Source organism: Gopherus evgoodei, chromosome 2 (genome assembly GCF_007399415.2).
Source record: "Gopherus evgoodei ecotype Sinaloan lineage chromosome 2, rGopEvg1_v1.p, whole genome shotgun sequence".
In the NCBI taxonomy this organism is placed as follows: domain Eukaryota; kingdom Metazoa; phylum Chordata; order Testudines; family Testudinidae; genus Gopherus; species Gopherus evgoodei.
This window is the reverse complement of record NC_044323.1, coordinates 118,033,743-118,049,558: the sequence shown is the minus strand read 5'-3', so window position 1 is coordinate 118,049,558 and position 15,816 is coordinate 118,033,743. Positions and strand designations below refer to the sequence as shown.

General features: G+C 49.5%; 1 protein-coding gene across 7 annotated transcripts in view; it reads right to left on the bottom strand.

The window, feature by feature from the left end:
- The window catches only part of INVS (inversin), a 222,671-nt gene that overhangs the window by 127,468 nt on the left and 79,387 nt on the right, over positions 1 to 15,816 (bottom strand). For 6 of the 7 annotated variants that reach the window (XM_030551589.1, XM_030551587.1, XM_030551584.1 and 3 more), the window contains one exon: positions 2,686 to 2,859. The exons of the other annotated variant lie outside the window; for it this stretch is intronic. In XM_030551589.1, coding sequence (XP_030407449.1) covers positions 2,686 to 2,859 — 174 coding nt within the window. The remainder of the gene's footprint in view (positions 1 to 2,685; positions 2,860 to 15,816) is intronic. 7 annotated transcript variants of the gene reach the window in all.

Sequence of the window (15,816 nt, the reverse complement as noted above, 5' to 3'; positions counted from 1 at the left end):
TTGATGAGGCTGCCAAAGCCTTGGCAGTGGGGGCAGCCAGAACTGTTTCTCTACAGACTGCAGCGTATGTGAAGGGTGACCCAAGTATCCTTTAATCCATGCCGTGCATCAGTCTGCTCCAAATAGAGACCGATCCTAATGAATGGGAGGTCCTGGATAAAGGTCTGCATCTCTTGGGACAGGCCGGTGGTCTGAAGCCAGGAGCTGTGCCTTATAACCACCACCGACCTGATCACCCTAGCCACTGAGTCCGCCCATATCCCATGCCATCTGGAGAGAGCACATTGCCACTGCGGTGCCCTCCTCCACCAGGGTGCTAAATTCCTGGGCCAGACCCTGAGGAGGGAACATCTTGAACTTATGGAGTCCCATATGTCAAAATTATACCTGCCCATGAGGGCCTGATGGTTCACCACCTGGAACTGCATGCTGGTTGTTGAATAAACTTTTCTCCCAAAAAGGTCCAGTCTTTTGGCCTCTTTATTTTTGGAAGTTGAACTAGTGCGCCCCTACTTTTCCCTTTCTTGGCTGCAGAGACAACCAGCAAGCCCGGAGGTGGGTGGGCATAAAGGTACTCGAACCCTTTGACCAAGACAAAGTACTACTTTTCAGCCCTTTTGGAGGTGGGAGGGATGGATGACTGGGTTTGCTAGAGGGCCTTGGCAATTTTCAGGACCCCACCATGCACTGGTAGTGCAAAACGTGCTGGGGTAGAAGCTGAGAGGACACTGAACAAAGTGTCCACCTGCTTGGCCATCTCCTCCACCTCTAGGCCCAAGTTCTCAGCCACCTGTTGAAACAGGGCCTGATGTTCCTTAAAATTGTCTGGTGGGCTGGCCCTCAAAGTCCCATGACCACATTGTCCTGAGATGAGGATGATAACTGTACCAGTGGGGGAGGCTCCGGGGCATCATCCCCTGTGGGGGAAAGGGGTTTTGGGGTGGGCACTGTCTCCTCTACCCCATCCTCAGAGTGGGTCTGATGCATTGAGCCCGGTTCCGCCAGCTGTTGCTCTGAGGCAGTGGCAAATGAGCGGTGCAAAGAGGACATCATCATCACTGGCATGCCCCAGGTGCTCCAATAATGCCACTGGCCATGCTGCCAAGGTGGCACCGTAGATGTCCTCAAGTGCCTATTCGTGCCAGTGGGGTCTTGCAAAAGGCTGAACTGCCCTTCCATGCCGGAAGAATCCTCTTCCAGTGAACCTGGCAGGGCTGCCAATGGCTGTATCTGCCTGCTGACAGTCGTCGCTGGACATCGGTGTTTGGAGTGGGAGGATCAGTGCTGGCATCAAGGGGACCGGTGGTGGGGGTACCAGAATCACAACGGGGAGTGCTCCCACGGGGTGGTGACTGAGATCTGCGCCGAGAAGGCAACTGGTGGGAGGGTAAATGGTGCAGGTGGAACAGAGACTGGCATCCCCGCCCCCCCCCCCCCAAGGCAATCTGCATTGAGCTGGCGGGGACCACGATCATGGTGCCAGTGACCAAGGACGAGCCCCAGAGGATCTGTGCTGTGATGCCGGAGATCTGGCAGTGTGGAGATGGAGAGCACCGCTATGTCTCAGGGGATCAGCAGTGCTCCACTGCTCCCTGAGGGGTCTTAGCTGCTGTCTGGCCCTCATAGGGAGCCTTTGCCACTTCTGGCACGCGCAGTGCAGGGGGAGGCCTCTGTTCTCTCAGGGCCAGGGGAGCTTGGGAAGGCGTCAATACCATCAGAAGTTTGGGCCCCCTACTGCTCCCGGGAGTTGGTGGTGGATCCTTTAAGGGCTCTGACTGGGGAGGCACATCCACGTGGCTCCAGAGTGGCAGGGCAGCCTGAATTGGATCCTTTGCCCGATGCTCCATGGCCTTTCTTGTCTGGTGCTGGGGAGCCATGCTTTTTCGTTGTCTTTCTGGGCACCAGCGATGAGAGCAGTGCCGGGCAGAGCCCGATGCCGAGAGCATGGTGTGCGCTAAGGCTGAGGTACTAGGCGAGATTTGGTGAGATGGCTTGGAAGCTGGACGAAGGGTAGCCTCCATGAGAAGAGCCTGCAAACGTATATCCTTCTCTTTCTGGGTCCTGAGTCGAAAAGTTTTACAAATAGGACCCTGTCCTTCACATGTGATTCCTCCAAGTACTTGAGGCCGCTGCTGTGGGGGTTACTTACAGGCATAGGCCTGTTACAGTCCACGCAGGGCTTAAACCCCAACCGAGGCATGTCCCACTTGGGGCAAAGTCCCCACTTAAACTCTAACTTCTAACTCCTAACTACACTTTACAACTACTTAATACTAATTACTATAAATAACTATTTACAAGGCCTCAAGGCTCCAAGTCAGAAGAGATGAAACCGCTAGCCCTTGCTATGCAAGGAAAGGCGTTCTGACTAACCACCGTGGGTGGTAAGAAGGAACTGAGAGGCCATACGGCCGGCAGTGCCTGATATACCAATGCATGAGCGTGGCACTCAAGTGGGTGCCACAGCCGTCCCTATGGATACAGCAAAGACAAAAATCACCAACAACCATGCACGTGGGTAATCGACATGAGCAAGCTCTTGAAGAAAAACAAAGGTTTCATATACAGAAAACATATCGGCCAAGGTAACAGAAATAACAGATGTGTTTCTTTATATTTATCTGTTTTATGAATTGGAATTGCATTAAAACTGCCACAAGAATTGTCACGAAAGCAGTATCTTACCTTGTTTCTGTCCTGTGTATCTACTTCGCCTGGTGCCATGTATTTCAGTAACAAAGCTAAGCACTTGGGACTCTTGTGGCGGGTAGTTAAATGTAAAGGAGTCATTTCTTCTAAATCCTTTTGCATCCAATTTGCTCTACGAGCAAGCAAAAGTTTCATGAAGCGATAATTTCCCTGGGTAAGGAAAAATATAACAGTAAGAAACTAGTTCTAGCAACTTAGTCAAATCAAAAGATGCTGAACTGGGATGCTTTCTTTCAGGTGTTTACTGTCATTCTGGATGATCCCTACTGCACTGTTTTAGCTGTGGCAGCCCTGCGAAAACTACAATAGGGGGAGGAATTGGTTGCCTCCTACACCATCCACTTCAGACAACTTGTCTCTGACATGGAGTGGAATGAGGAGGCACAGCTCTACCAGTTTCAGTGGGGTTTGCGTGAGGCAATTAAAGATTAACTACCTCGCATGAAAATCCCAATCCATTTGGATGCCTTTTTTGATCATGCCATATGGATTGATAACAGATTATGCCAGTGACATAGAGAAAGGAATGGGTCAGTACCACATCCCAGCCAAGTCTCCTTAGTAACAATCCCTGGTTGGTCCCAGGGTTCATGCAACTCAATGCAGCCCACCACCAGGTGACTACCAAGGAAAGAGAATCCCATTCTCACCACAGTTTGTGTTTCTACTGAGGGAAACCTAGCCACGCACTTGCTGGCTGCCTGTTGTGGGTCTTGAGACATCCGTCCCCTTACAAAAGCTTGCCCAAGGCATGGTAAGATCTCATTACGTCTCCAAGTTCAGGTTGTCCGATACATCCCAGGTGAACCTTGATGAGTTCTCCGACCACGTGCACTCATGGACTCTAGGGCAGCAGACAACTTCATGGATGCTGACACTGCACAAACCTTGGACATGCCTGCGCAGCCAAAGGTAACTCCTGACCTCATGGAGACAATAAAATGGCTAGTTCCTGTCCTCAGACCTGGTGACCTAGGAGACCATGCCTTTGGAAACTGTTATCTAGAATCACTGAGAAATCCTAAGATTTGGAGTGATCTCTTTACTGCACTTTCCTATAATTGTTGGCATCTCATGGTTGGCAACACATGACACGCACATCTTGTGGTAGGAATGGAAAATCAGTTTCCACTCTGAATTCTTTCAGCACATCTGCCTGCACATACCACCTGACGGAGCCCAGCCAGAGACTGGATTACTGCTTGGAAATCCTCTGACCCTGGCCATGGGTCAGGTGAGACCACCACTAAAATCAACCCCTGTTCTTCCCACTAAGTATCACAAATACCTGGATGTCTTTAGAAAAACAAAAAAAAGTGGACATCCTACCAGCATACTGAGACTATAACTGTCTGATTAAGCTACAGCCCAGGGCCAAGATACCCTTCAGCTACATCTATGCAACGTTGGAACTGGCAGCCCCATGGCTCTATCTCCAGAAGAATCTTGCCAAAGGGTTACTCTGGCTATCAACCTCCGCTGCCAAGTCCCTTCTTTTTGTCAAAAAGAAAGATGGGAACCTGTGCTTATGCATGGACTATCAGGCTCTCAACCAAGTAACTGTCAGAAATCGGTACCCCCTTCCTCTCATCCCGGAATTGTTGGGCCACGTGCAATCAACTCAGGTACTCACTAAGCTTGACCTGCGAGTTTACAAGCTGGCAAGGATCAGAGCAGGGGATAAATAGAAAACAGCTGTTTGAATCTGCTGTGGCCATTATGAATACTTGTTAATGCCATTCAGTCTCACAAATGCCGCTGTCATTTTTCAGCATTTTGTGAACAATGTAGTCCATGATATCCTAGACCAGTACATCATAGTTTACCGTGACAACATACTTCTTTTCTCCAGAGTCCAAGACAACATACCTAGCACGTCTGATCAGTCCTGGATTGGCTCTGCCAACATAGGTTATATGCAAAATTTGAAAAGTGCAACTATGATCAACATTCCATGGAGTTCTTGGGCTACATCTTGTTGCCCGAGGGCCTCCAAATGGATCCCAGAAAAGTGGATGCTGTTCAGACCTAGGTGGCCCCTTTAAACATCAAGAAGCTGTAACACTTCCTGGGGTTCACTAACTTTTATAGATGTTTCTTTTCTGGATTTTTGGGCCAAATAACCCTGTTGACAGCACTTCAATGCAAGAACACCTTCATCTGGTCCCTGACAGCACAACTGGTGTTCAACTAGCTCAAGAGGGCCTTCACCAGTGTGTCATTCTTGACACGCCCCAACCCAATGAGGCCCATTGTCATTGAGACTGATGCCTCCAATGCTGCCATCAGGATCATACTACTCAAAGACATGGCTCCTAACAGCATCCCCTCCCTTGTGTCAGCTCCTCACAGAAAATTACTCCAACAGAACATCACAAAACCCTAGGGAAAAAAATGTCTAGTGATCTAGTCCAGTTTTGAAGAGTTGCACTACTACCTGGATGAAGCCAGGTACCCTATACAGATGTACACAGATCATCAAAAACTAGAACACTTTTGCCAGGCTAAGGTGCTAAACCAAAGACAGTTCTGCTGACCCCTGTTGTTCACATGTTTTAACTTCAACATCAATGCCCAGTCCCAAAAAGGGAAGTACCTCACCAGCCAAGACCCCTATTGCATGGAGCCACTATGCATCCTCAAGCCCTGCAATTTCCTAGATGCCACCACTTCTCACGTTTCTGATCTGCACAGCAGGGGGGAGAAGCTCCCACCCAAGGAACTTGAGGTCAAAAGCAAGAGGCAACATCAGAAACAGGATGGCTTATTCTATGTCAAGGGTCACCTATATGTTCTGCTAGGATGTCCCCAACTAGAGGTTTTGAGATTCAGCTGTGACTCCCGGATAGCAGGCCACTTCGTCCACCTCAAGACCCTTTGCCTGATTGCCTGCTCCTTCCGATGGTCCTGGATATAAGCGATGGTGCACTTCTATGTAGATTCTTGCAAGGTATGTGCTTGCATCAGGAGGCCATGAGTGAGAGTCCTTGACATTCTAATATCTGCAGAAACTCTGGCTAGATCATGGGAGACCATCACCTTGAGTTTTATAGTAGAGGGCCTCAAGTCTGACTGATACACTGTCATCTTCACTGTGGTCAACCAGTTAATCAAAATGGCCACTTTCTCCCTATTGCGCACCTGCCCACCATGGAAGAGTCAGCTCAATTCTTGGTGACACACACTGTCCATCTCCATGGACTTCCTGCATAGGTCACAGCTGACTGAGGTCTGCAATGTGTGTTTCAGTTCTGGCACAAAACCCTGCAGTTGCTTGAGGGCTGTGCCTATACATCTTCTGCCAATCACCCACAGACTGACGGCCAGTTCAAGAAAATGAATCAAGTCTTACAACAGCATCTACAGAGCTTTATAAATTATCAGCAGAATGACTGTTTGGCTTTCCTGCCGGATGCAGAATTAGCCGATAATAACCCCACTATGTTTTCACCGGGCAGAGTCCATTTAATGCAACCTTTGGGTTCCATACCAGTCTCCACAAACTGGGTACAGCAGATCCACAAAGTCCAGGAGGAGCTTCAGGCACATCCTGAAAATGCGAACAGGGACTACAAACAATACGCTGGCCACCAGCACCAGAAAGGTCCAACATTTGCAGTTGGATAAAAGGTCTGGTTTTCAGTACACCACCATATGGACCAGCCTCATCACAAATTGTTCAGCCTGTATCTGATTAGCCAGGTGATTAACTCCATGACCGTCAAGCTCCAGTTGCACAGATCCATCAGGGTACACCACTTGTTCTACACATCGCTGCTGAAGCTGCACATTGACAACTCCTTTGCTCACTGACAACAACCACTGTCCACTCCAGTTCCAGTCCAGGATCATGATCACTATGATGCCTATGAGATTTTAAATTCTAAAATCAAATGTGATTTGATATCCCTCATTGATTGGGAACATTATAGCCCTGAGGTGCGCTCCTGGGAACAGGTGTCCCAGTTCCATATGCCTGACTTCATAGTGGCCTTCCAGATAGCCTATGCAGATAAACCCAGACCAATATATGGGGGTTGCCCTTAGAAGACTGTGTGTATGATGTGAGGATCGGCAGGACTCAAACCTGATTGGGCAGAGCCTCCAGGACACTTGGCAGCAGCTGTAACCTGCCTGCCCCCTTCTCCCTGCAAACTGCAGTAGACATAGACTATGGTAAGTGCTGCATGAGAGACCCGATTGGCAGCCACTTAGGCGGATCCTGATTGTCCCCTTGACTCTATATAAGCCCACAGAGCATACCAGGATGTGCCAAGGCAACACTACAGATTCTTACTGGACTGCCATGATGGACTCTGCTTCTGATCTCCCAAGATCGACTTTGTCTCTGACTTGGATTCTGACCTTTACTCCAGAACCCCAAACACAATTTCTGACCTCCGGTATTGACCTCAGCCCGGAAACCTGCCCGTGAGCTGCTTGAGCCACGCCTCCTACCCCAGAACTCTGACACCTTAAAGCTTGAAGACCTCTAGAAAAAAGTACTGCCTATCAAGCCGTGCCCCTTAAATTTCCTTCAATTTGGAGGACAGGATTAAAATTAAAAATAAACTCGATAAATTAGAAAATTGGTCTGAAAATTATGGGATGAGGGGGGTCCAGGTTTAGGGCTTGTCAGGGTGAGGGTTTGAGGGCCTGCTTAATGGGAGAGCCCCAGCTGCTGCCGAGGGGGCACCACATGCTGGGCTCCTGCTTCCCCTCCCACCCCATGATTCCCCTCTCCCCTTTTCTTCTCCATCCCCCTTCCCTTCACAAGCAGGTGTGTGCACGCCACATGCACGCCAGCCAGATTTCCCCTTAGCAGTGTCGGTAGGGCTGACCCTTCACCCCCTCAGCTCCTCCTTGCCGGCACTCTGACAGAGGGGCAGAAGGGTGGGTATTGGAATGGACATGAACACCACACCTCGAAGAACAACAGTTACAAAAAGGTGAGTAACCATTTTTTCTTCTTCGAGTGATTGTTCATGTGCATTCCAAGCAGGTGACTCACAAGCCTGAGTTTAGGTGGTGGAGTCAAAGTTCACTGCAGATTGGAGCACTGCCCTGCCAAAGGCTGCATCGTTTCTGGCCTGGTGCGTAATGGCATAGTGCGATGTGAATGTGTGGATTGAGGACCACGTGGCAGCCCTGCATATCTCCTCTGTCGGGACCTGAGCCAGGAACGCAGTGAGGAGGCCTGTGCCCTTGTGGAGTGGGCTGTGATTGGCGGGGAAGACACCTTGGCCTGACTGTAGCATTCACAGATGAAAGTTGTGATCCACAAGGAGATACGCTGTGAAGAGATAGGGAGCCCCTTCATCCTGTTGGCCACAGCTACAAAGAGTTCGGTTGATTTCCTGAACGGTTTAGTTTGTTCAATACAGAATGCCAGGGCCCTGCGAACGTCCAGGGAATGCAGCCTATGTTCTGCATTGGAAGAATGTGGCTTAGGGTAGAACACAGGGAGAAAAATGTCCTGCCCCATGTGGAGTTGGGAGACTACCTTAGGAAGGAATGCCGGGTGTGTCCTGAGTTGGACTTTGTCTTTGTGGAAGACAGTGTACGGAGGCTCGGACATCAGGGTTCTGAGCTCAGATACCTTCCTGGCCGAGGGTATGATAGCCACGAGGAATGCGACCTTATAGGAGAGATATAGCAAAGAGCACATAGCCAGTGGCTTAAAGGGGGGGCCCCATGAGGGCAGAGAGGACCAAATTAAGGTCCCAAGCCGGGACTGGTTGTCGAGTATGCGGGAACAACCTATCCAGGCCTTTGAGAAAGCGACAAATCAATGAGTTTGCGAAGACTGAACCCCCTTCAGCTCCTGGGTGGCACGCAGAGATGGCCGCCAAGTGGACCCGAACTGAAGAGAGAGAAAGTCCCCGCTGTCTCAACTGGAGTAGGTAATCAAGGATGAGAGGGATCAGGGCGAGCAATGGAGCATGTCCCTGCTGTTCATCCCAGATGGAAAAACATTTCCACTTGGCCATATATGTGGCCCTGGTGGCGGGTCTTCTGCTACCAAGGAGGACTTGTCTGACCTGCTATGAGCATTGCATTTCCACCAGGTTTAGCCATGGAGCATCCAGGCTGTGAGGTGGAACGACTCCAGGTTTGGGTGGCAGAGGTGGCCCCGATCCTGCTTGATCAGGTCTGGGAGCAGGGTCAATGTGAGGAGTGCCTGTATGGACATGTGCAGCAGCGACATGTACCACTGCTGGTGTGGCCACGCCGGAGCTACCAGTATGACGCGAGCGTGATCCCTGTGTATCTTGAGGAGTACCCTGTGGACCATGGGGATTGGAGGGAAGGCATAAAGCAGGCCGCCTTCCCACGAGAGGAGGAAGGCATCCATTAGAGACCCTGGACTGCGTCTCATGAGGGAGCAGAATTGTCGACACTTCCTGTTGTCCCTCGAGACAAACAGGTCTATCTGGGGATAACCCGAGAGACGGAAGATTGAGCTTGCCACATCTTGGCGAAAGAACTACTCAAAGACCATGGAAAGAGCGGCTGAGGGCGTCCGCCAGGCCATTCTGCACCCCCGGGAGGTAGGATGCCATTAGGTGAATTGTGTTCTGTATGCAAAAGTCCCATAATGCGAAGTCTTCCTGGCACAGGGGAGAGGAGCGTGCACCCCCATTTGTAGGTACAGAACATTGCCGAGGTATTGTCCGTGAGGACTGCAACACACCTGCCCACCAAACGAGATTTGAAAGTGAGGCAGGCAAGGTGAACAGCCTGTAGCTCCCTGATGTTGATGTGTAGGGAGAGGTCCTCTGGGGACCAAAGGCCTTGGGTCCTGAGATGTACCCCCCCACCCCAGATCAGACACATCTGTCACCAAGGAAAGGGATGTCTGAGGGATGATGAAGGGCCTGCACAGACCACTTGCGGGTCGAGCCACCACTCGAGAGAATCCAGCACCACTCGGAGAAGCGTCACCACCGAATCCAGCATGTCCCTGGTTGGTTGGTACACAGTCGCTAACCAGGACTGAAGAGGGAGCAGCCTGAGCCTGGCGTGGCTCACCACATAGGTGCACGCAGCCATATGTCCCAGAAACTTGAGGCAGTTCCTCGCTGTGGTGGTCGGGATATGGTGGAGACGAAGGATGATGTCAGACATGGACTGAAATCTGGCCTCCAGTAGGTATGCTCTGGCCTGCGTCGAGTCCAGAACTGCCCCTATGAACTCTATCTGTTGGACAGGAGACAGGGTAGACTTGGCCTCGTTCAACAGGAGACCGAGCTCGAGGAAGGTCTGTCTGATAAAGACCACCTGAACCTCCACCTGTGCCTTGGAGCAGCCCTTGATGAGCTAATCGTCCAGGTAGGGAAACACTTGAATTCCGTGCTTGCGCAGGAAAGCTGCTACAATTGCCATGCACTTTGCGAAGACCTTTGGGGCCGCTGACAGGCCAAAAGGCAGGACTGTGAACTGGAGATGGGTGTTGCCCACTATGAACCTGAGATAATGTCTGTGCTGAGGAATTATTGCGATATGGAAGTACGTGTCCTTCAAGTCGAGGGCAGCATGCCAGTCTCCTCGATCCATGGAGGGGATGATGGAGGTCACAGAGACCATATGGAACTTGAGCTTCTTTACAAATTTGTTCAGATGCCGCAAATACAGAATGGGTCTGAGGTCTCCTTTCGCCTTCGGTATAAGGAAATACCAGGAGTAAAAACCCCTACCCGAGTTCCTGAGGAACTTCTTCTACTGCCCCTACAACGAGGAAGGACTGCAATTCCTGAATTAGAAGTTACTCGTGAGAGGGGTTTCTCGTGAGAGGGGTCCTTGAGAAAGTGGCGGGGAGGTGGGCTGGTGGGAGGAGAACTGGACAGAATATCACCTCTCTACCATGCAGAGCATCCAACTGTCCGATGTGATTAGGGACCAGGCATGACAGAAGGGAGACAGACGTGACGAAAAGGTAGGGTTGGTAGGATCCGGAGTCCTGACTGGTAGGTTGTCCTTGACCATACCATCAAATATGGAGTCTAGGCCTCAACGGAGGCCGCGGCTGACCAGATGACTGGCCAGAGGGCCGTTGTTGCCTTCTTCTGCCATTTCTGCTTTGCCTACGCGAGGGCTCTAGGGGGTTCTGGGGCTGGTACGGCTACGGAAATGGCTGTAGCCTGAATTGCCTGCATTGGGTGGCTGGGGTGTGCAGGCCTAGCAAGCATAAGGTAGCCCTTGAGTCTTTTAGGCTATGGAATCTCTTGTCCGTCTTGATGGAGAAGAGCATGGGCCCCTCAAAGGGGAGGTCCTGGATGGTCTGTTGGACCTCATGTGGAAGGCCTGAGACCTGAAGCCAGGCTCCCCACCACACGACCAGTCTGGTTGCCAGCATGTGGGAGGCTGCATCCAGGGCTGCTTGGAGGGATGCCCTGGAAATTAGCTTCCCCTCCTCTCCCAGAGCAGAAAATTCTGTTCCCGATTCCTGGAGAAGGAGTTCAGCAAACTTGGACAAGGCCAAGCATGTATTATGGCCATACCGGCTCACTATAGCCTGTTGGTTGGCTATACGTAGTTGCAGACCCCCCACTGAGTACACATTTCTACCAAAGAGGTCCAACAGCTTGGCCTCCCTGTTCTTCGGTGTAGACCCTTGGAACCCCTGATGCTCCCTTTGGTTGGCCACATCCACAACCAGAGAGTTCGGGGAAGGGTGGGTATATAGGTGTTCATGGCCCTTGGAAGGCACAAAGTAGCGCCTCTCTGTCTTTTTGGCCATAGGGGCCAACCAAGCTAGCATCTGTAACAAGGTGCGGGACATATCAGCTATCGTTTTGATCAATGGTAGGGCAAACCTAGAAGGACCCGAGGGGGCCAGGATGTCCACTACCGGATCTACATCCACCTCGATCTCCTCTGCTAGGATCGCCAGGCTCTGAGTGGCATGCTTAAGTAGCTGCTGAAGCACCTAGTTGTCCTATAGGGCTGGTGCCACTGAAGTTCCCGCAACCGCCTCATCTGGTAAAGGAGGAGGAGATCACCTGCAAAGGACCTTCCTCTGTACCCTCAGACTCTGCAGGGTTCTGTTGCGTGGCCAGTATGGATGTAGGATGCGGCGCCGGTACCGGGAATGATGTCGAACGATGAGGCATGCTGGGCGGTGCCTGCAGCATCAGAAACATGGTCCCCGTCAGTGCCGGTGTCTAACTAGGCGGTTCCGGGTTCTGTTGCGGCACACTCCTGTCAGACAGTGGTGCTGGTGGTGGAGGCATTTGCGCCAGAGCCACTCACGTCAAGGAGACCGACGCAGACCTGGAACGCAGGCCATGTGCCTGTCCCAGGGACTGATGGTAAGCTCAGGGAGTTCAGAACGGCCACTGGGAGGGCGGTTGCTGCTGTTGCTGCCACTGCACCGGGTAAGGTTGTTGGCTTGCCTGAGAAGCTGACCTCCTGCTCCTCAATCTACTGAAGTGGTAGGATTCCGCCTCCAAGCCCGAGGTCTCCGAATAGGAGGACTGAAGGAGAACAGTACCCACTGTCACCAGGGAGCGGTGCCACAAGGCTGGGGAGCGCTCTCTCTGCGCCGGTGTGGCGCGGGGTGGGGACAGAAGCAACATCATGGCAGGCTTGCCCCTTGATTGGATCAGGGGTCGGGCTGTGTCTGGCAGCTCTTTCCATCAGCACCGGGAGACCGGCACCAGGAGCCTTAAGTCAGAGGCTGCCTTGATCACCTCCGGGGTCGATGGGAGACACGCATCCTTGCTGATGTCTGGGGATCTAGACCGGTCCGGACTCCACTGCACCGCCACTGGGACGGGAGTCAACGGGCCCTTGGGAGGATGTAGTTGTGGATGGGCTTGTTCCACCACAGTCGTGGATGCCACCAGCCTTTTAAGGTCCTGGTGAGGTGATTGGTCCCCTCACTGGCCTTTTCTTTTTCGCGGGCACCAGAGATGGTGATTGGTGCTGCACGGAGGCTGACTTCCTATGTCCTGATTCTCTCCGGTGCTGGGACTTAGAGGGCTTACACTGGGCCTCCTGTCTTGTTAGCAGTGCCAAAGCACTGCGCATCGAGGATGAGGTGCTTGGTGCTGGATCGGCAGGCTCAGGGTCCGAGTGTGGCCGTAAATCCACCTCCATCAGGAGCACTCTGAGTCTCTGCTCTCTGTCCTTAAAAGTCCTGGGATGGAATCCCCTGCAGGTACTGCACCGGTCTCTTTGGTGGCTCTCCCCGAGGCACCTCAAGTAGGACGAGTGCAGGTCACTCTTCGGCATAAACTTCCCGCAGTCCGTGCAGAGTTTAAACCCTGGGAACCTAGGCATGCCCCAGTGGGGTGATGAGTACATTGAGGGGGAAGCCCCACAACAACTATTAACTATCTACAACTAAAACTAACTCTAAACTATGAGAAAGGAAATAACTATATACACTTATATGAAACACTGCTAGACTCGCTGCAAGAGCGAGCAAAGTTCCAGCTAGCCATTAGCGGTAAGAAGAAACAGAGGGGGTGCAGGGTCGGCAGGCCCCTATATAGGATGCCATGCAGGTGCCACTCCAGGGGGTGCCAGGGCCAGCCCTATGGATGCTGTGAGAGAAAATCTTCTGACTGGCATGCACACGATGCATACACACCTGGTTGGAATGCACATGAATAATCACTCGAAGAAGAACCATGCATTTTTCTTTATTAATTAAAAAAAAAAAAAGAGACAACGGACAAGGTAGCCCAGGTCGGGTGGGGGAGGAGGGAAGGACAAGGCCACATTGCTCATTGTAGCCACACTAAAAATCAAACTATTTGAATGACAGCTTCCATGCTGATGCTTATTAAAATAATGCGCCATTAAAATTTCTGAGTGAACTCCTTGGGGGAGAATTGTATGTCTCCTGTTCTGTTTTACCGACATTCTGCCATATATTTCATGTTGTAGTAGTCTCAGATGATGACCCCAGCACATGTTCATTTTAAGAACACTTTCACAGCAAATTTGACAAAATGCAAAGAAGGTACCAATGTGAGATTTCTAAAAATAGCTACAGCACTCGACCCAAGGTTTAAGAATCTGAAGTGCCTTCCAAAATCTGAGAGGCACAAGGTGTGGAGCATGCTTTCAGAAGTCTTAAAAGAGCAACACTCCGATGTGGAAACTACTGAACCCAAACAACCAAAAAAGGAAATGAAGCTTCTGCTGGTGGCCTCTGACTCAGATGATGAAAATGAATGTGTGCTGGTCCACCCTGCTTTGGATCATTATTGAGCAGAACCAGTCATCAGCATGGACATATGTCCTCTGGAATGGTGGTTGAAGCATGAGGGGGACATATGAATGTTTAGTGCATCTAGCATTTAAATACCTTGCAACGCTAGCTACAACAGTGCTATGTGAATGCCTGTTCTCACATTCAGGTGATATTGTAAACAAGCGAGCAGCATAATCTTCTGCAAATTGTAACCAAACTTGTTTGTTTGAATGGTTGGCTGAAGTAGGACTGAGTGGACTTGTAGGCTCTTAAGTTTTACATTGTTTTATTTTTGAATGCAGTTATTTCTTTGTACATAATTCTACACTTGTAAATTTCATGACAGTACTTATATTAGGTGAATTGGAAAATACTATTTTTTTTGTTTTTTTACAGTGCAAATATTGTTAATCAAAAATAAAGTGAGTGATGTACACTTTGTATTCTGTGTTGTAATTGAAATGAAGATATTTGAAAAGGTAGAAAATATTTAAATACCTAGTATCCTACTATTGTTTAACAACTCAATTAATTGTGATTAATTTTTTTAATCGCTTGACAGCCTTAGAAATATTATTTTTCAATTCATCTAATACAAGTCCTGTAATACAATCTCTTTATCATGAATGTTGAACTTACAAATGTAGAATTATGTACAAAAAATAATTGCATTCAAAAATAAAATAATGTAAAACTTTAAAGCCAAGAAGTCCACTTAGTCCTATTTCTTGTTCAGCCAATTGCAAATCAAACAAGTTTGTTTACATTTCCAGGCGATAACGGCTGCCTGCTTCTTATTTACAATGTCACCTGAAAGTGAAATCAGATGTTCACATGGCACTGTTGTAGCTGGCATCAGAAATCATTTCACGCAGGTCTTTTCCTCTATGTTTATTATTGTTCCTGTTAGAAACAACAAAACCTTAAATAACTTGGAAGAATCAGAACCTTCACAGTAGCAGAGTTTTTCATACTTTGAAAATAAAATTAGGTTTTTATTACAGATTTTGTCTCCCAGGAAGAGGAATTTGTTAGTGGCCCCCAATGCCACAGGATAACAAACAGTAGGTCTGTGAGTGATGAGGAAAATGTCTGGCAGCAAGTAAAATAATGTAAAATAGGGGTGTTTTCATTACTTGACCGTAGAGCAATGAGTAGGGATAATAATGATAATACATGCTGCTTTATTTTTCTGTGTAATACTTTTTAACTTTAACCTCTCTTCAGTTAAATCCTTCCAAATAAACTCCACATTACTTCTCTGAAGCCTTCCATAATTGTCCACCAAGGAGACAAATTCATATTATGTGCACACAGAATAATATGTAACTAGCAAGACGTGAAACAAACCAACTTACATGATCTTCTCTGAGGGCTAAATACTATTCTCCCCCATGAACAGTGTTCTCTTCACATTACTTAGGTCTGGTCTACACTACGAGTTCATGTAGAACTTAGCAGCATTAAATTGAACAAACCCTGTACCCGTCCACATAACGAAGCCCTTTACTTCGATCTAAAGGGCTCTTAAAATCGATTTCTGTACTTCTCCCCGATGAGGGGAGCAGTGTGGAAATCAACATTGCCATTTCGAATTAGGGTTAGTGTGGCCACAATTTGACAGTATTGGTCTCTGGGAGCTATCCCACAGTGCACCATTGTGACCACTCTAGACAGCAGTCTGAACTCAGATGCACTGGTCAGGTAGACAGGAAAAGCCCCACAAACTTTTGAATTTCATTTCCTGTTTGGCCAGCGTGGAGAGCTCATCAGCACAGGTTACCATGCAGAGCTCATCAGCACAGGTAACCATGCAGTCTGAGAATCGAAAAAGAGCTCCAGCATGGACTGTACGGGAGGTACTGGATCTGATCGCTGTATGGGGACAGGATTCTGTGCTA